The sequence below is a fragment of the Trematomus bernacchii genome, unplaced genomic scaffold (assembly GCF_902827165.1).
Source record: "Trematomus bernacchii unplaced genomic scaffold, fTreBer1.1, whole genome shotgun sequence".
Classification (NCBI taxonomy): Eukaryota; Metazoa; Chordata; class Actinopteri; order Perciformes; family Nototheniidae; genus Trematomus; species Trematomus bernacchii.
This window is the reverse complement of record NW_022987910.1, coordinates 917,979-942,702: the sequence shown is the minus strand read 5'-3', so window position 1 is coordinate 942,702 and position 24,724 is coordinate 917,979. Positions and strand designations below refer to the sequence as shown.

Genomic DNA, 24,724 nt, shown 5'->3' with positions numbered 1-24,724 from the left:
GTGTCATACTCAATGTAAAAGGTGATGCTCCCACGACAGACAGTGCTGCTGATATTTGGACAGCAGTCTGGGCAGTAAATTACATTGAACCAAACTTAAAATGTGTAAGAAAAAGTGAAATATCCCTCAGGGAAGACACAATATATTTGTTTTATTACACATCAGTATTGCCTCAGATTGTACTCTGAATTTATTCACAAATATAAATCATATTCTTGTTATTTTAGCATTTCCCCCAAAAAATGAATGCAAAATAGAATACCCCACGGCACAAGACCACACACACATGTCATCGCTCCACTGGAGTCACTTTTGAATGAGAAACAAATGGCCTTGAATTAGACTTTCAATCATTTTCCTCTCTCACCAATGTATTGTTTTCTTGAAGGCTGGGCCCCTCCAATCACAGACTAGAGACCTCCCTTTAAAAGGTCACCAATTTACAGGGGTAATATAAACTTTAGACTGCCATACCTGTAAGAGTCCCACTTTTATCCAACGTTAATGGATCTTTGGAGGACCTTAGCCAATGCAAACTCTGCACATTAAGTGTGTGAGTTTTCTCTGGCTGTGAGTTGACAGAGCTAATCACTGAGCCACTGTGTCACTTCATATACACAGTCTGTTCAAATAGAGAGCAGGCTCTGTCAGTCTCTGATCGTCTGTGTGGCAGTGTGGAACCACATTTATGACTTATGGGACGATGCCAACTTTTAAAATCGGGCAGTGATCCAAAGCTGTCTTTGATGAGTCGGTTAAACTACAATTTGTGTTTTTTTTACCATTTCAGTGTGCCTCTTTAACTCCGTGAACCTGAATGTTTGTGACTACCTGTTTATAAATGCATGTAAGTTGATTAATAGCACGCTGTTGCTGAAAACAGTGAACTAAAAAAGATGCCCATTTTAAAGTAGGTCGATGAATAAAAGTGAAACTCCTGAATGGCTTTAAAGGAAAATATACACAAACAATCCACTGAACTCTTCAGGGATTTCTCAGTCTTTTATTGTACCATTAGATGTTGGCATTCATCTATGTTTCCTTTTGTAAAGTGTACTGTTAAAGCAGGAGGCAGTGTGTGTAGGGTAGGATGTCAGTTAGATTTAATAGCTGTGTTTTCTTTCAAAGGGTTCAAAAAATGTGTTCATCCAGTTACTTTAAAATGTTTGCTCTGTCTGACACTTATGCAAATCAGGTGAAACTAACACTACACTGATGTCAGCAATATAGTGTTGCAAAAAAACAAAACAATAACACAGTGAAATCCTGGTGTAGATATAACAAAGAAGTAGGGCTGCTCGATTATGGCAAAAATCATAATCACGATTATTTTGGTCAATAATTGACATCACGATTATTAAATACGATTATTCATTGACTTTGAAAACATCAATTTATTGAACTTTAAAACAAATAATAATTTGAACAGTATCTTTTTAACTGTTGATTACCCTGAACGTATAATTAAACTGAAAAACCAATACAAAAATAAATTAAATAAATGATATATTTAAATAAATAATATCAAAATAATAAATACCAATAAACAAGATCAACAAATATTTTGGAGCGCACTTCCACAAGCTACTAAACATATATAAATATGATAAATAAAAATAAATTAGACTAAAATTAATTTGATCAAATATGTTGCAGTGCACTGTCACAACCTAGCAAAGCTAAATAATCGTTTTTTTCGATTATGTTGTTTTTGTAATTGTGGCAGGCCAAAATCGTAATTGCAATTAAAATACGATTAATTGCACAGCCCTACAAAGAAGTACAATTTCATTACATGTATAAGAAAGACCTGTCTATACTTTTTGATAGGAAAAACAACATTTGCTTCTCCATAATACCTTGCTGTGCTTGACTTAATTCAAAGAAAATTCAAATTCTGGCATTACCAATGTAAATTAGTCACTAACACTTACTGGGCCGAAACGCTTTACAAATTATAATGTTCCAAGGGGAATAACTTCTTCTTTGCATTGACATTTGAATGACCTTGTGAAAAACTAACAAAACAGTCTTGTACCTGCCATCAAAACTAAAAGTCCTAAGGCGGGTATTGGTGGAAAAAATGTATAAATGATATCACTCTGTCAATGCTGCTAGTGTAAACAAATCCACACGTGTAATCAATAGTACATATGCGTGTGTGATCCAAGGTCTGTTACTGAAGCGGATTCGGTCTCCTGCCGAGCTGGTTGTGAATGATGAGTCATCACGAGTAGGTCTTTGATATTCCACATAGCACTCAACTCACTGAGACTTCTGCTGTGTGAGGTCACACACACTCAGACACACACACAGGCAAACCCTCACGCTTATCGATCAAAGATGGAGGTGCAGCCGCTATTTTCCTTTATCTGGAGTCTACCCTGGCTGCTATTGATTCCTTTTTACCGGCCGTTTAATTCACAGCCAGAGTACGCCTGCCACAGCCTCCACTGCCAACACCACTCGATGTTTATCGACCATAAAGTAGCACTGCAACTTACGCTACAGCTGTTTTATTGCTGCACTCATTTATACTTATGTGTCAATGCTGCAAAATTATTACCCTTTAACTTCAGAAGGTAATTTTTCATATGAGAACAAGTTGCTGGATTTACTTTTTGGACTCTGAAGGATTTCTTCATTGGAACATTTGAACAATTTACAACGCAATAATTTTGACAGCACTGACAGGTCAAGCTGTGTGTATATTGGTGTGTGAAATATTCTCATGTGAGTGCATGAGTCAGTGTGTGTCTGCAAAAGAGAGGGAAAGCCTTTCATGTCATCCTGAAATCACGTGCTGATTTCCTTCTTAACCTGTGTGACCGTGAAGTCTTGTGATTACAGTCCCTTGTTTTGGTTCCTCTCTCCTTCATTCTTTCTCTCGTTTTCTTCTCTCCATGTTAAGGAATCTAAGACTACAGAGACAGGGCCTGTAAGTAAAGAGGAACGAAACTATCACTCCCTCGGCAGCTTGTTGCCTTAGAGACCAGCAGAGAGCGAGAGATAAATCTGTGAAATCTTCTGATCATCTGTGTTTCTGTGTGTGTGTGTGTGTGATGGTGTGTGTGTGTGTGTGTGTGTGTGTGTGTGTGTGTGTGTGTGTGTGTGTGTGTGTGTGTGTGTGTGTGTGTGTGTGTGTGTGTGTGTGTGTGTGTGTGTGTGTGTGTGTGTGTGTGTGTGTGTGTGTGTGTGTGTGTGTGTGTGTGTGTGTGTGTGTGTGTGTGTGTGTGGAGGTTGCCTGTGTGGGTGTACAGAGAAGGGGGTTGGCTTCTGGCACACAACAGCAGAGGACACTTCCCTCATAACTTCTCTCCCTGCTCCCTCTGCCCTGTGTTTTCTCTCACAAATTGCTACATCAATGCTGAAAATCTAATCTAATTATTACAAATTAGAGAGCGCCACTGTCTTTCTCCAGCCCATGCCCTCACCTCTGAACCGATATCCAATGGAGCCTCTGATAAACAATAGATTGTGTCTGCGTCTCGCCTGGATGAAAAGAAACGACATTGTTAAACGAGGCATAACATGTTATCTTCAGGAAGCCATAATGAGTGTCAGGCTGAGGCAGACAGAAAGGAAGGGTCTAGTGGAGGAAAAGGCTGCAATAGGGTGGGTTACAGGACATTAACGCTTTGGTACAGTATGTTAAAATCAAGCAACACCTTGCCTAAAATTGGATCTGGTGGATTTTAAAAGCATACATAAGAAGGAAATCTAAGTAAATGGCCCTTTTCTTGGGTTTTCTTTTGGTTATTGCCAGTGGTAGTCACTGAAACTAGATCATTATAAAAAATAGTGTGGTAGTGTAGTCAACACATGTTCTTTGCCATGCTGAGAAATCCCTACTGGAAGCTGTTTTTGATCCCAAAGAAATGGTTGCCAATCTCAAGAAATTCAAGATGTGTTTTCAGACACCTTAGAGGTCGAGAAAGTAACGACGGTTTACTGCAGGTCGGCTTCAGTCCCATGGCAGGTGAAAGTCAGGTCATCAGGAAAATAAATACACAAACAAGAACACTTGTACTGGAATCTGAAATATTTCTCAGTGAAATCGGATTTTCAGCATATTGACGGGAGGGACCGGTTACTAATACTATGAGAAAAACATAATCCCCTTCTGTAAGGAATGAATAAATGTTTGTCCACAAGCCTGACATTTCATTGGAAATACATTCTGTGGTTCAGTGCCAGAAGTTAAAATTGCATCAATTTGAATTTGTTATGCTCTGATTACATCTGTGGATTTATAATAATGTTGCAGCCTGATTTTTTAGTACGCAGATTCAAAAAATATAACACTGTTTATTTATAATGTAAGCCAGATAAATGATGTAGCTTTAATCACGAATCAGGTTGTACGCTAGCTGATTGTATTGGTGAATGATTTGGAGAATGGTGCATTCGTTAACATATGCAAATAGAACTATGACCTGATAAGCCACTGGTGGAAAAACGTTTCCATTTTACAGAAATGTGGTTTATTACAAGACTAAAACAATCTATTCTGCCCTTGTAGCATCTCTCTTATTTGAAATAGCTGGAACCTATCTAGTAAATTTGCCATGAAATTGGAATTTCAATCAAGCGTGATCTAGTCACAAGAAATGTGACTAAAGAACACAGACCTATAGAAGCCTTAAATTGATATTATTTGCACCAGAGACCGCTTTAAATCAGATTTTCTCCACTGGAGCGACATCTTAATTTATGTTGAATAACTTTTAACAAATATTTGAATCTACTATGTATGGGAAAACCTGATTTGTAGATAAAACATTTAATTATCAATGTTAAAAGATGAACAGAAAATCAACTTTTAAACACAAACAAAGAGTATTTTAAAAGAGCATATTTTTACAATTGTACCAGAGTAACAATGATGCTTAACTTTTGTCCCAGGTGTTTCTGGGCATTCACAAACTGATCTTGACGGACAGCTCTCTAATGCGCCTCTTCATTTGTTGCACCTGTTAGGGGCGGGACTATTTACACCTTAACCATCGTTGCTCCAATCAGCCTCAGTGATTGAAAACACCTGTGTGTGCACACATTGTAACACACAGTCACATCCAGACATTGGTCAGTAAAGCTATGGTTTATTCATATGAACATGTTGAAAACTGGATACATCTTTGGTTCTATAATCAGTTTCATTATACTGTATATAATATGTACATGTTTGCATACATACGCATGAATCCCATAATTACAAATATTACAAATATTATAAATTGAATATAAAACCATTGAATTAATAGGGAAACAACATAATGAATCTTTGCTTTAACATGTCATTTTTTCACACACACAATGTACTTTTTGATATTTTGCAATATACATGAGTGCAGTTCTACCTCAGTGATGAAAAGCAAGGTACTTTAAGTGCACTTATAAATAAAATATGTAGTGGATATATATTTTTAGGAAATTAAATAAGATGGTTTGTATTGGAAAAAGGCACTTTTACTACATTAATATAATCTGTTATACATTAAAGCCGGAAAATGTGCATGAGGGAAGACAGGAAAAGACAGTGTTATAAAATGACCAAAACAGAACCAGATGTAATAAAACCATCGCTAGTGGTGAAATTGTAGTGTTATCAGGATTCAAATTGAGTTGCTTTGCATATCAGGAGGAAAACTATATTTCTGTTGCTTTTTGCCTGCTTATTAGTACAGAATGACATCTGAAAAAATAAAAATAAATGCTGTGAGGGAGGGATGTGAAGGGAGAAAGAAGCAGAGAAAACTCAGACACAGAAAAAAAGAGTAAATAGAGATTAGCTCTGCAGACCTCAGTACAGATACACATACTGATACTCTGTGATTTGCTGCGATCTCTCTGTGCATGGGTTCATTAACGGTGTCTCCATGGTAACCAAAGTGCCAGTGTCAAGGCTTGAAGTCGCCCAGAGGGTAACCTTGTCTTTGACAAGCGCATACAGCTGCATCCAGCTCTCTTTCTGTCTCCATGTCTTGAGCCAGCTGCCTGTCTCTCCCTCTCCACACTCACACTACCATACAGGAATGAGGTTGGCATACATGCTTACAAAAAAAAATCTGCCAAAGTAGTTTTCCTGCTTACAGAAAAACTAAACTTTTTTTGTGTAATGAGATACAAAAGGACGTCTGGGGCTGTCACTGGGATCTGAAGCAGGAGGAGCATGTCCTGCCTTTGTCATTCTCCAGCTGCGGGGTGATGGTGTCGGGCACTTCAGCTTGGAGCATGTCGTTCTCACTGGCAATGATGTGTTTCACCAGGCAGTTAGCCGCTTCATCGATGTTGATGTTTTCCTGAAAAGAGAGGGCAAAGTAGAAGGAACAAATAGAAAGAGAAATGGTAGTATGAACAAGTGGTGACAAATTGTGATTAATGCTAACATTTTATGAGCCTAAACTATAAATATAAAACATTTTGAGCATTAAACAAGAATCGGCAAGAGCAGGTGAGTAAATCAAATGGGCCGTGACTAAACTGATTTGATGGATGAGGCACCGGCCAGCAGCCATGACGTGAACCAAAACTGAAAAGAGAGTATTAATAAATGTCCTCGCAGCTGCTGACAGTGGTCTCTGCAGTTAAAGCAGTGAAAATGACAATAATACTTCAAACTGTGAGATGAGTTTGATTGAACAAGTGATGTGTGAATGATAGGTCAAATTAATAATATGAAAAACTAAATGCTATAATTAAAAAGTGCATATCACATGAAAATCAAACACTAGGAATTGAACAATCTTGAAAAGTGTTTTTAGTGAATAGCTTTGGTTTATTGTTAACAGGAGCGAATGAAAGTGGAGTCAACATGTATCGTTGATAAAAAAATGTAAACAAACAATATAAACAACAACAGAAGTGTTTACAAAAAAAATCCAAAAGTGCTGCTCATATTATTCTACATTTGTATGTTGTAAAATACCATTCTACACAGTGTTTTTGCAGCCCTGTAGGACTTGGACTGAAGCTGAAGTAAACTAGAGAAATGTCAAAGTAAGGTTCACAAGAGGAGACGACTAGAAGTGAGTATTCATGAGAGACACACGTATGCACACACTTTCTTAATATGTGATGCAGTAGCAGCACAACAGCTGAATATTCATCAGATCTAACAGTGTTCTCAGTAGGATGTGACATGCTTCTGTCTGCAGCTTCCTGCACTTCTCTCACACACAACTCCTATGTGTCGTGATCTATCATACTTAGTGTTAGAACTGGAACAAAAGAATCTCTCAAAGTGAGATAAAACACCATAAAAACACCCTCTGCCCTCTCTCACAACTTCACTTCTTTCCCTGTGCATGCAGAACATGTGCAGTGTTGTTTAAGATTAAAGTTTGAAATAATTATTTTGTTGTGTTATTCTGCAGTGGGCTCAGTGTGTCAGATAGCGCCCTGATACATTACAGGCTGAAGAGCAAAGTGTACATGTTTTTGTGCAGATGACACTTAAAGCATCCAGATGCACATCACTTTTGAAGAGCTTTATGAGCTTCAGACTCCACAGTGTTCACAGAGTAGTGGGTGCAACTAGTAGAAGTTCTAACTCACACTGTGCAACCATTTAAATCAAATATCACTTAACAGTGGTGGTGGTGGTGCTTCAAAACCAAGCCACTCAATTCCTTCACTGGTTGACTGCCTGAATTTCAACGGCTTCATTTAACTGAATGTTGTAGTTTATCGGTATAACGATGAGTGTGTGTGTGTGTGTGTGTGTGTGTGTGTGTGTGTGTGTGTGTGTGTGTGTGTGTGTGTGTGTGTGTGTGTGTGTGTGTGTGTGTGTGTGTGTGTGTGTGTGTGTGTGTGTGTGTGTGTGTGTGTGTGTGTGTGTGTGTGTGTGTGTGTGTGTGTGTGCACGTCTCTGTCTATTTTCCTCCCTTAACATCCAGATGTGAGATTCTAGCTCCACATTAGCAGCTATCATGTCTGGTGTTAGTCTCAGTGAGTAAGTGTGTAGGTGGGTGGATCCTGATAACGGTCTGCCTCAGTGAGTCTTACATTTGACTGTCCTTTATGAAGTTTCATATTTGTTTTTCCTATTTAATCATTTGTTCTGTTTATCGGTTTATCATGGAAATACTTTGTTTCCAAGTCAAACTGTACAGGTCACATGGGTTTTAGACTGGCAAAATGAAAATAGATGGCAACCATTTTAGTCAAATCTATTTCATTATTATCTCCTAAAAACAAGTCAAGGTATTGTCATAAGTAATCAAGTGGTGTTTGTTTACCTTTGAATAATGCAAGGATAGCTATTTCCAGTCTGTATGCTAAACTAAGCTAACCTGAACACCTCCTGGCTCATGCCTTTTAAAAAAACAAGGGTGTTATCAATCTTCTGTAACTCTGGGCAGGGATGTAAAGAAGGTGAATAAGCATTTTTCCCAAAGTTTTCAAACTATTCATTCAATCTGTGTCGGTCGGTGGAAATCAGTGGGCTGAAACATTCCCTAAACATTATTGAACATTGTGTCTGGATGATAGAGAAACTGATGCAAGTGCAGCTGAGCTGAACTAACATAGGGGGAATATCTGCTGTGAGACACGGCTCTGCTCATTGACTGAAACAAGTATTGAGTAGACTGAGAGGCTGTTAAACTCGCTTTTAAAGGATTTCTTCACACCCTGAATGCGCCTCTGTGGTAGCATCTCCACAGAGTAAACAGGCGCTGGGTCTGATACAGTCAAACCATCAGGGAGTCAGATGCTTCTCAAGGATATTTGAAAAAAGGACAAACCTCAGGAGGCTATCCACAGCTCCATCCTGCTAGCTATGTCCCTGCTTTGTGTTCATAAATGTGTTCATAAATGTGTTCTCACCTTAGCGGACGTCTCGTACCATCCCACAAAGCCGTTCTCCTGGCAGAACTGCTCCATCTTTATTCCATTATTGGTCAGTACGTCCCGACCCTGGTCACATTTGTTGGCCAAAAGCACAGTGGCTACATGTTTCCCATTGGCAAGGCACAGTTTGGAATCCAAGTCCTCCTTCCATTTGGTGATGGCCTCAAAGGAGGCGGGCCTTGTGACGTCAAACACAATAAAGGCGCCCATGGCCTCGCGGTAGTACACACGGGTCATATTGCCAAACCTCTCCTGACCTAGAAGGCACACACAGACAAGGGCAAAGATGTATACACAGAGAAAAAATTATTATAATATTATCAGAGTCAAGGTGATAAAACGTGATACTGTCTTGCACAGTGAGAAAATATTTCTTACACTTTCTTGGGAGCTACATTCTGGCGCCCAAAAAGCTGCTGTGACACCTCAGCAGCAAACAGACACAGAGCCATGAATCATCCGATTTACTCATTTTATCACACTCCTGTCTCTTGTGCTACCATGCAAGAATTCCCGACATACCTCACCCACTCTCTCAAACATGGATATGCACACAAAATAGCATGCTTATACTGTTAGAAGGGCTGCATAAAGAGAGAGATAAGATGCAGACACGGATAGAGGCAGGGCTGGTAGGAGGAGAGAGGAGTCTTTGGTGTGAGCGTGTCCGTGTTCTCTTGACTGTGAACTGTACAAATTCCTCAGAGTAAAATTAATTCGATAAGCTCTGTAGGAATGCTGTATCCGCAGTGATTTTTCCCATCCATAACGTCTGCTAGAGCACCATCAGTACCAGCCTCACAGTTCAGCTTGTGGGCAAGACATTTGTACACTGAGGACTAAACCACAAACCCTAACTGATCCTTCTAAAAGCAGTTTGCATCATGGCAAAGAGGAGAGGAGCTGATATTTATTTACAGGCTACTTTTTAGAGGCCAATAGAAACATTCGCTATTCACCTGACACCTGCACAGATGGACCGGTTCACAGGGTGAGCTGCTCAACAGCCAGGAGGTTGTGTGCCATTAAGGACATATCAGAAGGGCAGAATATTGTATAATAATAAGAAGTATCATAGTATAGAACGGCTGTATACCAGATGAAGAATTATAATTGTGTATTTAGTTGTTAACTGAATCAAACTCACTATTGTTTCTTGTCCTAATAAAACCTAACCTGAAAAAAAGACAATTGTTTCAAACTGTTTCTCTTTAAATGTTAATAAGAATGACTGAATATGAAACTGGTTAAGTCAACATTGTAGCTAAAGAAAACCTTATGTTAGGGCTGCTCGATTATGGCAAAAATCATAATCTCGATTATTTGGGTCAATAATTGATATCACGATTATTAAAAACGATTATCCATTTACTTTGAAAACATCAATCTATTGGAGAATTTTTTGAACAGTATGTTTTTAACAGTTGATTACCCTAAACTTTAATTATAATTCAACTGAAAAACCAATAAAAAAAGAAAGTAATTAAAAAAAGTAATAATAATAAAAAAATAATCGTTTTATTTCAATTACGTTGTTTTCGTAATCGTTGCAAGCCATAATCGTAATTGCGATTAAAATACGATTAATTGAGCAGCCCTACCTTATGTATCATCAAATAATAGTTTAACAGTTAAAGGCTGTGCTAATTTACTTTATCAGGATTGTGTGGGTGTAATTTGATTAGATAATACGTTTTTTTTCTTTGTGATTAGATCCTAACTGCTGCAAGACGTTGCTTATTTTCACCCTCAAACTGGTTAAAAGAATACTGACCGAAACATAAATACAGGTATCTCTCATGTGGAATTACCAAAACCATTTAACCATATAAAAAGCTGATTTAGAAATGATGTTTCTGGTCCTTTAAAGTTACTTAAGGTATGGAGAGGCAAAGGCTTCGTTATTAGATATGACATGTGGAGATGAAGTAGAGCAGATAACATGTGAAAGATCTTTGGTCAGTTCTGGAAACATCCACAGCTCAACACTGTATCTTTGTGATTTCAAAAGGCTGAACAGTATAAAGCCCCTCTAACGTGCCCTAAACCAGACACATCATCATGCTCTATGCCCCTGCAGATATCCACTTCTGGACAGAGAAAAATGGGAGTCAAAAATAGACCGGCTGAAGTTATTATTTGTCTTGGGAAATGCACAGAAGCAGCAGGTGATGTATTACTTCTGTGGCATGAGAAACCTTAAGACTATCATAAACCCCCAAACAAACAAAGCAGTGATGGACAAAGTAAAATGCTGAATGCAAACATATTTATTTTAGGACATTTCCTTAAATTTGCTTGTAATCAGTGTGTTTATTTGTGACAAAATCTTAAAATATATACCTTCTAAGATCCAAACTAACTAGAAAACTAATTTGATAATCTTAATGGACAGACTATGTAGACATACTGGCTACCCCACCTCAAGGCTTCCATAGCTTTAGGGTGAGTGTAGGGAACACGTACACTCCAGACCTATTGCCGTTTTCTCTGAGGGAGACACTAATCCTTAGTTCACAATAAAAGCTTTCTGTATACAAGAGCTTGGGCCTCAAATCTGCCTCATGAGTTTGAGACACATGACTGCTTGCGCTTACTGGAGAGGGCGCACAGGAGGGGAGAGAGCTGCAAGTCAGACCATTCTTCTGAACCTCAGCCGACACTCATGTGAGATGAGACTGCTGTAGCCTTTGGGTGTCTAACCCACAGCATCCCTGTCAAAAGCCCTAAATGTATGTTCACCCCAGGCAATGAAAGCTTAAATACGTTACAATTTGTCATTTTCACAAAATACATTCTCTATTCTTTATGAAAATGAATTATCCGCATTCCAGTTGTGTGCAGTCATATCTGGATGCATACAACATAGTATGGCATGCAGTTTAGCAGATTGCAGAGAAGAGGTGAGTGGCCACAAAGACAATTAGTAAATGTTATCTGAAATGCATTTAAATTAATCAGTTACATGAATTCAATCTTAGTCTTTTTAAATAAAATGAAAACTTGGAAGCCCCCGCCAAACTATCCCACAGATTGAAACATATTTACTTGTTTAAAGGTCACACGAATGGGTTTGAATTAATATTGACAAATATGTTATACTAATCATGGTCCATATGCGAGCTTTGCACTTTGGTCTAAGAGAGATGTTCAGCATTTGTGTGTGTGTGTTTATTGTGATTCTAAATAAAGACAATTGTGTAATTACAGAAATGCGTTGCTAAGTGATTTGAAGTGAGTAATGTCAGAGGTCAGCTGGTAGACATGAAAAATGTTTACCCTAGATAAACCTTAATATCACCCCCCTGCCAAAATGGTTAAATAACAACTCTGACGACATTGTCTCATGATCAGTTCATGTCTTTTCATCAAAGGGCTCAAACTAGATGTTTATCTAAAATACATAATTATTTGAATGTCAGTACACCACATGACATTTCCTCTCAGGACTCTTTTACGTGACTTGTTGCCTTTCCTAAAATAAAACGTTATTATTTTTGTTATTTGAGCAGCCGACCTATCATACATATTGAATCTGTTATTTGGATAGTTATTTTTCTTGAATTAAAATTACATGAATGGAACATTTGATTCTCATAACTACTACACAGTGGAATTTTGAAGCAGATTTATTTTATCATGTGACGATCAAAAAAGAAAAAAGGCATCACTGTAAACATAATCTCCTCAAGAGATATAAGAGCCTAAAGCCTTTAAATATATATATATATATATATAAATGAAAAAGTACATGTTATTTAAGTGTCAAACAAAGTCTATCACAGCTTAAACTGAAGAAAAAGTGAATATGTGCTACATATTTATAAATCTCCACACATTCCCATATTCTTTCGAAATACATCATTTAATCAGCTAATTTCCCTGTGGCGTGCTTTAACAAAACTGTACACTTTGAGACACAGCAGCAAAAAAAAAAAACTATATTCAAAAAGGAATTTAAAACTAATGTTTCATAACACCTCATATGCGTTTGCCCTTTCTGAAACTCTGCTTTTTGGTATGAGCCGTGCGTAAAAGTGGTTATGTACCTGCGATGTCCCACAGCTGCAGGCGCACCGTCTCCTGGTCCCAGTTGAGGACTTTGAGGGCGAAGTCCACCCCGATGGTGGCTCGGTAGTTGGGGCTGAAGTTTTGATGCACATACCGCTTGATGATGCTGGTCTTTCCGACCCCGAGGTCCCCTATAACGAGAATCTTAAAAAGATGCTCCTTGGTGTGGTTGTTCTGCATGGCGACCGAGGAGGGCGAGAGCTGAGCATGAATCCACCGGAATGGAGAGAGCCGGGGGATGAAAGGGGAGAAGCACAGGACAGCAGGGAACTGAGGAGAGTTGGGAATGAGTTGAGAGGCGAATAAGGAGGAAGGGGGGAGGAAAGGGTGAGAAGGAGGGAGGTACGCCCTGGTCCACAGACGGAAGTGGAGCGGAGTCGTCAGGACCTTGTGACTGTAAACGCTGCCTCCGAGAACCAGGGAGTATTTAACACTTCCATGCCTGAGAGGATAAGCACTCAAAATATTAAATGCTGAGGTAATAACTTTAAAACTCACATCGAAAGTTATTTACATCTTCAGAATGCTTCATCTGTAAAAGTCCTTCATTTAACGATATAGTGGAGTAAAAATAGGCCTTTGGTCAGCCGTTTGCATGCAAGGTTCCTAACATTACATAGGCAGTATTATGTATTTAACTTTTGGATTGTGTTACTGATTAATTAATGAGCAACATCTTACTGTTTATTGGGCCATTTCAACTTTTTAATTCTCTTTTAAATTATTTTAGTCTTTTTTCCATACACATTGACAACATTTATAAATGCTTTTATTCCATCAAAATTAAAAACATCAGTGCAAATCAGAATAAAATGCAATAAAATCACTTAATCCCTTATTCTGCTTGATCAATAATTCCAGTTAAAATGCTCCACAGAGAAACATGGCAGTAACATTTTCAATTTGGTGCAAGGACAAAAGAGGTTGCAATTCTGCACCGTTGCTTCCCTGAGAAAAATAATCAAAGTCCTGCACCTGACAATAAAACACAAACACTCCCCAGTTCCCTTTCAATTTAAATCCCTTCACATCTGCAGTAACGTTGTGCATCAAAACTTTTATATTTTAGTACCATTCAGCATTCAAGTAAGACCCGATGCATTTTGTTTCCAAGTTTGTGTTGGCAGTTAAAGCTTGAATTAAAATCATCCATAGGCAGTTAATCAGTGATAGCTGAAATTGGAAAACATAAACAAATGTAAATAGCAGTTTCACTCCAATTCAAATGAATGGTATGTTATAATACTAAATCAACCATAAAAGATAAGTTTGGTGTCCCTTCTTATGCTTTTAACTAATTCCTAGTTTAACATTTTTATGAATGACTGATTGTTAAACCTCTCCGAGCGTCTACAGTTTGGGGATGGGGTTTGCTGCCACGGCGATGCTCTCGACGCCACACTCGTCGCTGCCTCTGCGGATCCTGAAGTAGCCGTCCTCACCCCAGTTGGTGCTCCAGCTGTTTTTGACAATCCAGTACTTCTGACCGGTCATGTGGCAGCGGCCGTAGCCCACCAACAGCACGGCATGGTTGGTCAGCTCGAAGGGATTGAAGGGGTCTCCGAGGCCTGTGTGGTGGTAGATGCCCTCCTTATAGTGCATGAAGTCGGGGTAGACCTGTGAAAGGATACGGACGATTTACATTTATTTTTTAAGAGCATATCACACTCAAGCTATACCTTATAAAGGGAGGGCTAATGAGTTGTAAAGACAACATTACAAAAGGCATTTCATTAAAAAAAAAAAGTTACATTTACCTTCATTTTATAAATAAAAATGAATAAACTAACGGTTAACACTTGCTAGCATTTTCCTAGCTTAGCTGTGCACTGGGGTTAATGGGACAAATTAAACCTTTACTTCCAGAGAATTTGCAGATAGCTTACACTGAGTTGTTGATATTACACTATGTATGGAGAGTTAAATCAGAGCGACAGACTACTCAAACAAAAAAAGCAGTGTAGCGTTCAAAAGTTTTGCAACACAAAACAGAAGTAGTCAAATGATATATTGCAGGGTTTCCATTAGTGTTTTATAGCCAAGACAGGCCAACTTCCCAGATGAAAAGACCACCTCCATGAATACTGTAGAATCAAAAACATTAATCATAAGGCCCACAGTGGGTAAAATGTACCAACTGTGTGAATTAGAAGCCAACTGTTTTATTATGCACACAGTTGAAGGCAAAAAAAATAATAGGCCTTTTGACGATAATACAAAAAGACTATGAATGTGAGAGAGCCTTTGAAAAGCCTGAATATTTTCTTATTCTTAGATTTATTCTATTCATTATATCTTTAAAGGCTTTCGGAAAAAAAAGATCTCAATTTGTGCAGATTATTTAAAGTGCCACAGCTACAGCTAAATTATAACAGGCTTAAACAGAAATAGCTGAAAACCTGAATTCAAATTACTTAAACTAACATGTATTGACAAAGTAAAACCCCAATTGTTGAGTGAACACAAACTGTTTGTTTAGAAATAGCATTAAAGAAACCGTAACCAGCTGTTTACCTCAAAGGCCACTCCCATTGGTCCATTCTTGACCAGTTCCAACATCATAGCCATCTCACTGCAGCCGCCATAGAACCCGCCAACATAGCTGTAATCGGCGGTGTAGATGCGACTACAGTTCTTAGGGAGACCGCAGGGAGAGTCCTTTCCAATATATGGATAGCACGACTCATCCACCAGACCGAAGTCCTGCACGTACTTCCCAATCAGGTATGGAAATCCGCCATCGCAACCTTATAAAAGGAGAGATAAATAACTAAGTTTGTACCAAAGATATTGAAGTGACTGTTATTTTGTATATATTGATTGTTGTGCTTTTATTTATGTATTAATGTGTGCATATGTATAAATGTGTATAGATTGTGTATATATAGGATATACATATTTGTATACATATTCTTATTTTTTATTGGTATTCGGGATTGTGGGAAACGCTATTTCGATCTCTCTGTCTGTACACATTTGACAATAAAGTTGACTTTGACTTTTGACTAGATCTGACATTTTGAATTTTCTCAAGAATTGTTTGAGGTTTCTTGACTTTGTAATTGGCTGGAAACACTTCTGTGGTCCAAGATGGAAATAATAAATGAGAGCATTTCCACAACTCTACAAAATAATTACTGAAAATGTTTTAATCAGGACAATTATAACATGCTTTATACATTGCCATAAAAAAAACCACTTAAACGCTACTTGTTCTGATTAGGGAGGAAGGTGTCCCAGAGTTTCTACATGCAGCATTTGTACACTCTTTCATCATCAGCCCCTTTCACAATATGAATACTTAGCTAGGTACATTTTCTAATTACTGCCAAATTCATATCTGCAATTTTAGTGTTAACCAAATTGTTAAGGAAAGAAGATTTAAGATTGAGTTCAAGTTTACCTTGAGAATATTCGGAACAGGAGACCACTTGCTGGGGGCTGAGGATGGGGGTGTCGGTATTGTTGGTGAGGATTCGAATTCGAGCTTCCAGCATTCCCATGGTGGCAAAGGAGTAGCAGCTTCCACACGATGCTGAAACAGAACATCAAATATTTACACTGGAGGCAAATCTCACCGCTGTGCTATACAACAGCACTGCAATAAATCATAACTTTGAGAAGCTTAAGATGAAGAGATTTTTCTTGACTGTAGACAACTGATGTTGTACTAGAAAGAGAATACGTGCGTTTAACAGTATATCGTTATGTATGTAAACAAAGAGTTTGTCTGTTATTACTTTCTTATACATGTAAATAAAGTGGACAAAATTGGAAGCACCTTTTAAACGAACACAATACCAATAAAAACATTACCTTAATGTCAACATATCATAACATAACATATATGGTAAAGGGCGTACAGTACATGCAACCTTCTACAACACCACTGAAATATAAACCCTAATAAATTGTTAACGATGCATTGCAGTAGAACATTTGTCCAAGAACACATTTCATCAGTCAGCATTTCACTTTCTGTGATGTTTCTGCCCCAGCATACTCATTTGCATTGGTTGCAATGCATACTACTGAATGGATGCACAGACAGAAGCACCATCGATAGTGAGAGACACCATATTCTTATTAAAATCCTCATCTGGAACAAATTAGGTCAGAGAACAGAGGCTGTGGGGATTTGCAAAGTGGTTTAATTGTAGTAATGATTCAAGTCAGAGTGAAAGTGAGAACAGTTTTCATTTGGGACAATACTTACATCTCCTAAGACTAATAGGTGTTTCAACTTTTGATTTAAATTAAAGATCAGTGCTTGTGGGAACACTTTGGTGTCCTAATATATGATTTCATTAGTTTCTCAATTAGAGATAAAAGGTTTGTCATGACCCACAGGATGCAAGATGAAGCTTTAATTCCCTAAAAGGCTAGTTACACCTCCATCTTGCTTTAAAGTCACCGTGGGGCTGCATGTGATGTGAAAAAACAATTGTGTGTGAAGTGAAATGGAACCTATAAAATCCAGCTGCCTTGAAACATTGAAGGGAGGAAAATAATCTCTGCACAGTGACTTAGAGGGCTTCTGTTGGAACTCTCCAGCGCTCTCTAGATCCTTAAACCCAGCCCTGCAGAGGCCCTCCAGACACTCAAACCACTCAGCTCACATAATCTCTCCCTCACACACCAGGCTGTGCAGAAACACAGGAGGAGAGCAGGAAGTACGCCCAGGCCTGCCAGGAGGAGAGCAGAGGATCTGGAGAGCTGCTGTTCAGTCTGCCCTTTGGACATCTTCTCAAGCGTAAAAGTAAAGCTTTGTCTGCTTCCTGCAATTCTTCTCATTCATATTGTTTAAATGTCTGGAATTAACCGATTTTGCATGTTAGCAGTTAACAGTAAAAAAGCTTCAAAGTAAAGGTGAATGTATTCTTGTATTAATAATATCACTATATAAGCATACTACGTTACATAGTTTATCTGTTAATTAAGGCTGTCTTTTCACACTAAAAAGGTCCTGACGTCCTCTAGAGTGGACATACTGTAACATTTAAAATTAAATTACATTTAAAAAGTCTAAATTGCAAGAGGTTTTTTTTAACCATAAATAGGAGAAAAATAATAATAATTGGAAGACACTTTTTTCCCTCAGTTCCAGGAGGATATGAGGGACAGCAATTGAGTTTCACCTTGATTTCGCACAGGACTGATGAAGTTAACGCCATTAACGTTCCTCCAATCCCAGCGCTCAGGTAGAGCAGCCGCCATCTTGGCCAAACCAGCTTTGACTGGCATAGGGCGAACACGCCTTAAGAGAAAAAGTAAGAATCAGAATTAAATAAAAATGCTAAATTATGTTAAGACATTTTGCATGGACAAACTGTTTTAAACAGAACGCCTCATACTATAGAAATTAAGGCATGACAACTTAAAGGTGGATCTGTTAAACCAAGTAATATTGCAATGTTTTACCAGATGGGTTCAATTCAAGCAGATGTCCATTGTACTGTTCTTACTACCATTGTAAGAATGTGTTTGTTCTGAATGATTAGAGCCCTTATAACGCATTCCATTAGAATGAAAAGAAAAGGCCAAAATAAACATTTTGGATATTAGAATAGGCAAGGCAAAACAAGTTTATTTATATAGCACCTTTCAACAGAAGGTAATTCAAAGTGCTTTAAGAAATAGTGCAGCTGAATCACATTATAAAATGTCAATATAATAAAATCCCTTCCACATTTGCAACCATCTGCCAATAACTGTCATCTGTTCAGTTGATGGTGTACTGGTAGTGTGTATAAAAGCACTCCCACACACCTCCTTACTAAATGAATGCAACAAGCTAAGCAGGGCTCATTGTAACTTTGATAATTGAGTAGTTTAAATAGTAATTGAGCACAATAGTTATGACATAGGAGACAAATATTACTTATTAATGTGCATTCATGTGTTTTTCCCACTGTGATATACTATGGGAGATGCAGGTGAACACTCACTGAGGGATGCGGGAGGCGGGCCCTCCTGCGCGGTACTGCAGCTCCCTCAGAGTGAACAGCTCGTGCTCGGGGTAGGCCGCAGCCTTCCAGGACTTCTGGACAGAGTTGATTAAATCAACAAAGTCCAGGTTGTGTTTGTACGGCTTCTCGAGCAGCCTGGAGGTTGAACACAGTCACATATAAAAGGTATTGTGTGTCACACAAAAAAAAGCAAAAAAGCTGGGTTAAAAACTCAAATGACCTTACCAATGTTAGATAGTTAACATGTACAGCTTTGATAATATACAGACATCTGACTACTGTGCAATAAAATAGTACAAAAGCACTGCAATAAGAAACTATAACATCTGCTAGTACAGTTTAACTTGGATAATAAAGACTTGCTAAGACATTGTCCAGTTTTTGATACAACTTCATAAAGAGGTTTACAGCTAAATTGTTCCCTGGAGTGCTAAGGACATAATTCAAAGTTGATGGTAGGAAAACTCCCAACACCATAAGTGTATTTTTCATCCAGATTACTATCTGACAAGGCAGACCTACAGAGTTCACACCCTCAACTACAGAATCATGTGCAGAAAATATCCACGCCAGCCAAGAGACAACTTGTAAAATGTGACAAAAGTTGCCACAATTTGCTTGCTGGATACCTGCAGATTGTGTTATTTACAGATTATAATTGCAAAGTATAAATGTTTCAGTAGCTATTGTAAGCTTCCTCCATGTGAGGAAATGTAAGGAACGGTCATGCTTTAATATCAGATATGAATTTAGATTCCAGGCCCTTATGAATGGCCTACTGAGGGTGAGGGTTCACATCACAGAAGGGACTAGAAATGTATAAATAAAGCAGAAAGGTCAAAACTGCAGAGTTCACTGAAAGCAGAGATCCTCAGTATTGCATGTGTTTAGACTCTACACAATAATATTCCGATGTTTTGCTCTCTAGCTTGTGTAAGTTACGTTAGCTTGTGTACCTAGCTATTATAATGTACGTACCTGCTGCTGAAGAGTGGTTTGTAATCTATTTGGGGTGGTACTGATTTCACTTTCTTCGCCACGAAACAGGCCCAGTTGTGTCCCAGGACATCATGGACCCACCCCGGCATGGTCTGGTCACAGTAGGTGGTTACCCATAGCCCACCTTCAGTGTACTGCAAGTGAAGTGAGACAATCAGATTAGTCGTTTGGTGTCCAATATGCAATTTTATGTAAATACAAAACCTGAATGAAGATTAGATTATTTCCTAGTAATATATTTTCAAAACATATTTCGTTATTATGTTCCATCCAAAGTCTTAATCAACAAAAACCTCCCTAATCCTCACAACTTGCTACTTTTAGCCTAGTCAAGTCTAGAAAAATAGGGAAGTTGAACTAAATATGAACAGCTTGAATCCAATCACGGGTTAGAAACAGACAGGCTATGACACTTCCTTCTTCTTCAGTAGGACTCAGATGAGGGTGTTGCACTTTTCCTTTTCCTTTTCCTTTTCCTTATACATGTGATGTTTTGGTGTTTTGTTTCTTTCCGTTAACCGTCAAGTGGGAAATAAGTATTTTTTGTGTTTCTCTTAGTATCCTAAGATACTGTTATGTTTGGCTGTGAAAAACAAAAATTAAAAAATGTTTTATTATGAAGGGCAGACCATTTATTTTTATTTATTTATTTTTTTAGAAATGGGCTGGTCATATAAGATGTTTTTCTTCTCCCTGCTCCTTTTCGCTCAATGGTGTGTTTGTTGAGACATGTTTTGTTGGCAATTATTGTACATTGGGTTCTGCGTACCATGAGCGGGACAAATGAAAATGAAATGAAACTCAGTGTCACATGAGTGATGGGAAATGTCACATGAGAAAAGATCAATCTCAAATATAGCTGCTTTTAAACTGTGCATATTTCTAATTCCTTTCAGCCTGGCCTAGTGCGCATCAAAGATGTTAAAGATAACCACTAACCACATTTCAGATAAGGAGAGAGGAAAATGAGTGACAGTGAAACTAAACCATTAATGTCAGGCAGTGATGCATGATGAGTTGGACGTTGACCACATAAAGTTTGTGGTCAGCTGGGCTTTCACAAGAAAGATGATGTGTATAAAACGAGCTAAGCTAAAGTGCAAAAAGAGGATATGAAATTGTTTGCTGCAAGCATTTTTACTAGACTGTATTAAAAAACATCACAAGTCAGAAGTATGGGGATGACACAACTGAGAGGAGAGAAACTAAAAAGCTATAACAGATTTACAGAAAGTGTGATGGTGAGAGCATGGGCGTCGCAGCCATTATATGAGGGTGGGACAAGTCCCCCCCACTTTTTCAAATGATTAGTTTAGACCCCCCCACTTTTACTATGCGGAAAGTCCGTGAATCGGTCTATCCACTCGCCGCACTTTGTAGAGCGCTGTGTCAGTGCTTCACTATCAAATGAAATCCATTCCACTTGCTTATTGAGAGAATGCCCAAATCAATGAAACTCCGTACCATGTTTTCACTGCTACTTTGTACCAAGGCAGATTCTCACATAGCGCGCGCATGTTCAAGGAGTGTTGTCATAGTTGGACAGCTCAGATCTGTTGTATGAAGCGATGCCGGTAGCGGAGGTAAGGCACACACACCAAATGTTCGGGAAATGGTTAATACAGCGAAAATCAAAGCTGACGATCTCTTGGTTTGATATGTTTTCTCTCCCAGACAACATGGGCATAAGAACATTTTTTTCAAAGAAGAGGAAAGTAAGTCATCAGCTGGTAGCAGTTAATCAGTTAACAGTGATGGCGGCGTCTCACTTCTGGAGAGGAGTTTCGTCTTTATGTCATGATAGAGAGATACAAATACTGAATAGTTTAGATGAGAAAAGGCATCGAAATGCCAGGTTACTAGTATTTATCAGTATTTATTATCACTTCACCACCTCTCTTGACATCTAGGCACTTGAGAGTGAGTCAGAGGCAGAATACAGGGACAGTGGAGAGAGGTCCATTGCTGAGGTGAGTGATGAAAGGGAAATGACAGTTGAGAGTAAATTGTGATGTGGACTCTCATCCCAGGATTTTAAGGAAATCAGTGGGGATATTGAACAGGAAACATTTCAGTCAAGGGGCATCATATGACCAATATAGACAGAAGAGCAACATTTATTTGAACATTTAAGTCAATGATACCATTCCTAGGTGAACTTAACATCTGTATGGAGTCAGATCAGTCTCAATATTAATAAATGCTCACAGAAGGATTCACAAATGTATTTTGCGATTTATATATAAATGACTCTCCACAACAATATCTCTCAATGCACTCACAAATATTTATTGTTGTATATAAATGTACAAAAAATGGGCATTTAAACTGCTTTTTATTAATTCAAAGACAGCTCTGAATTAATAATCAAATATGTTTCCTTTCTTTACTACTGAAATTACAAAATGTACCCATCATTTTCCTCATGCTAGTATAGCCACATAAAAGTATCAAACCACCTGTTAAAATGCACCAGAATACAGGAAATCTATATTTTTTTTCGCCCCCACACCCCCGTTAAAAATGTCCCCCCCACATTCAGGATGCTTCCTACGCCCATGGGTGAGAGGGAGACACAGAAAGCCTTCCATGCAGGGAATAAATTGGTGGGTGTCAATTTAACACTACTGAAAGTCACTTGAGTTTTAATTTCCTGCCAGTGGAAGCGAGAAAATATCAAGATTGAAACACGAGCTTCAAACCAACCAGGAAATTAGTCGTTTTTGCAGAGTAACCATGACATAATACTCACATTTTGTCTCAAATAGGTGAATTGTGTCAATGCATGTTTTACCTTGAAGAAGGCGAACCATTTGTAGCCATTGATGACCACTTCAAAACCCTGGTTGTAGACGAGGGTGAAGAAGCCGCTGTTCCCCAGCTCATCTGTGGATACTGACGGTTTCTCCAGGGTCACAGTCACCGTGCTCTCAACCGTGGCTGAGGAGGAACACCAAAACATACAATGTAGAGTTTAACTGCAGGAAATGATTAAACCATAAGTTAATCATCAGTCCTCAACAAAAAGAAAATGTGATCCCATGGATGCCAATACATTGAGCAAGTATGAGTTTTGGCTGGCACTATGTGGAAGTGAAAGCAACTGAAAGTCCCATTTGTTGTATGCTCAAACACTTAAATTACAGATGCAGACACAATAGAAAGAGTAGAGAATATGTGTATATCTATATTTGTTTGTATGAAAACATATTGAGCAAGACAAAGTGTTAGCGGAAGAGGAAGTCATCATTCTGCTTTAGTGTCTGCCCAAAATTCAACAGGTCCTAACATGTCAGCTGATTTCCAAATAGCTAAACTATTCTCAGTCTCACTCCTCAGTCTCATAATGAGATCATTTCAATACTGTGTTGGTGTGTTTACCTGCAGCAGAGCAGTTGATGTTCTTGTCGTGTCCTCCTTTGGACACCTGAAACACCCATGTCCCCAGCAGGTCCTCATAGGTGCAGTTGGCCGGGGTGTCCCCCCAGCTGCCCTCAACCCATAGCAGGAGCACACACACAAGCACACCGCTCGACCTCATCTTCACACACAGCTAGCGTACCTGCACACACACCTAATAGCTACGCACCGAGTTCTGGGTCTCAGATAAAAGCCTTAAAGTTTGACCCCTGTTTGTTTACCTGCGCTAACTGGCCCCAACTTCTTCTGTTGTTACACCCGTCCTCTGTCTGCTCTGCTATTTATGCAACCTGAAACTTTCAGACAAAGATACACTTCAGTTTCTAGGGTCAAGATTACTCACTGTAGCTCAACAACAAGACAAAGCAAGCGCCCTTCTTTAAAACCTGCTGCTATTCTAACCGTATTTCCAAAACATAAGCTCGTGTGCATTTATTTAGTTTAGTTATTTAACCTACATGTTTAACGCATATACTACCTCTCAGCGCACTATACGTAGCGTATCGTTATTTGAACACTTTAAGTATGTGTTAAAGAGACTTAAGCTAACAAGAAAACCCACACACGTACTTCTCTCGCCCTAAACCGTTCTTTGTCTGCCGCTTTTTGGTTTCATTTTCCTTGTCACATGACCTGTGAGCTGGGGGCATGCGCAGTAGCGTTAAAGAAAAATCAGAAAAAATACAAACCGAGGTAGGTGTTGCTTCTTGTTGATGACCATTATACATCCATGGTTGATGATAGTTAAAAAGGGTGATGAAAAAGAATAATAATAGTACCTGTAGATAAAAAAAAACAAAAAACAAAACATGCTGTAAGATATTGGATACACATATGTTATGTTCCAGACAGTAAAGGTCTGAAAGTATGTATGTATATTATGAAAAGCGAGTTAATATGCAAATGTATGTGCATATGTGTGCATGAATGTGTCTATATATCGATATCGATATATATATATATATATATATATCTATAGGCTATATGTGGGTGTGTTTGTACGTATTAACGTACCTTTATTTTGTATTGCACACTTTGTTCCAAAGGAAAGTAAAAGATAATACAAAACCCAGCAACAGCCTGCTCACCTTGCTGCCATCTGGAAGGAGATACAGAAGCATCCGATGTTGTACGTACTGACTACAAAACAGCTTCTTCCTCAGGCTGTGAGATTTCTGAACTCAACCTCCAAACTCCACCAACAAAAAATCATAAAAATTGTATTGTACAAAATGACCTTTCCCTTATTTTCTGTAAATAGGACAATACGCTCTTGTTCATTTGTTTCTTTTCACCTCTGCTGTTTAGCTCTTGCTGATAATGTTGAGGTTTTCTAATAATCCATGTCGAGGAATTCTCTTTTCACTTGTCAACTTGCCTGTTTGAATGTGTGTGTTTAGGCGTGTTTGCAT

General features: G+C 38.5%; 2 protein-coding genes across 2 annotated transcripts; both read right to left on the bottom strand.

Annotated features, from left to right (window-relative positions):
- Positions 1 to 5,093: 5,093 nt before the first annotated feature.
- On the bottom strand, positions 5,094 to 13,218 carry rab38a (RAB38a, member RAS oncogene family). Its single transcript, XM_034115047.1, has 3 exons — positions 12,903 to 13,218; positions 8,830 to 9,110; positions 5,094 to 6,302 (listed from the first exon to the last, which is right to left on the bottom strand). Exons 1-3 carry the CDS (start codon positions 13,102 to 13,104, stop codon positions 6,147 to 6,149), a joined length of 639 nt encoding a protein of 212 aa, XP_033970938.1. The 5' UTR covers positions 13,105 to 13,218; the 3' UTR covers positions 5,094 to 6,146.
- Positions 13,219 to 13,675: 457 nt separating this feature from the next.
- On the bottom strand, positions 13,676 to 23,433 carry ctsc (cathepsin C). The gene is made up of 8 exons (XM_034115046.1): positions 23,274 to 23,433; positions 22,687 to 22,832; positions 19,872 to 20,026; positions 18,873 to 19,028; positions 18,063 to 18,181; positions 16,328 to 16,459; positions 15,439 to 15,671; positions 13,676 to 14,541 (listed from the first exon to the last, which is right to left on the bottom strand). The coding sequence occupies exons 1-8, from the start codon at positions 23,431 to 23,433 to the stop codon at positions 14,275 to 14,277; spliced, it is 1,368 nt and encodes a 455-aa protein (XP_033970937.1). The 3' UTR covers positions 13,676 to 14,274.
- Between the last annotated feature and the right edge of the window lie 1,291 nt (positions 23,434 to 24,724).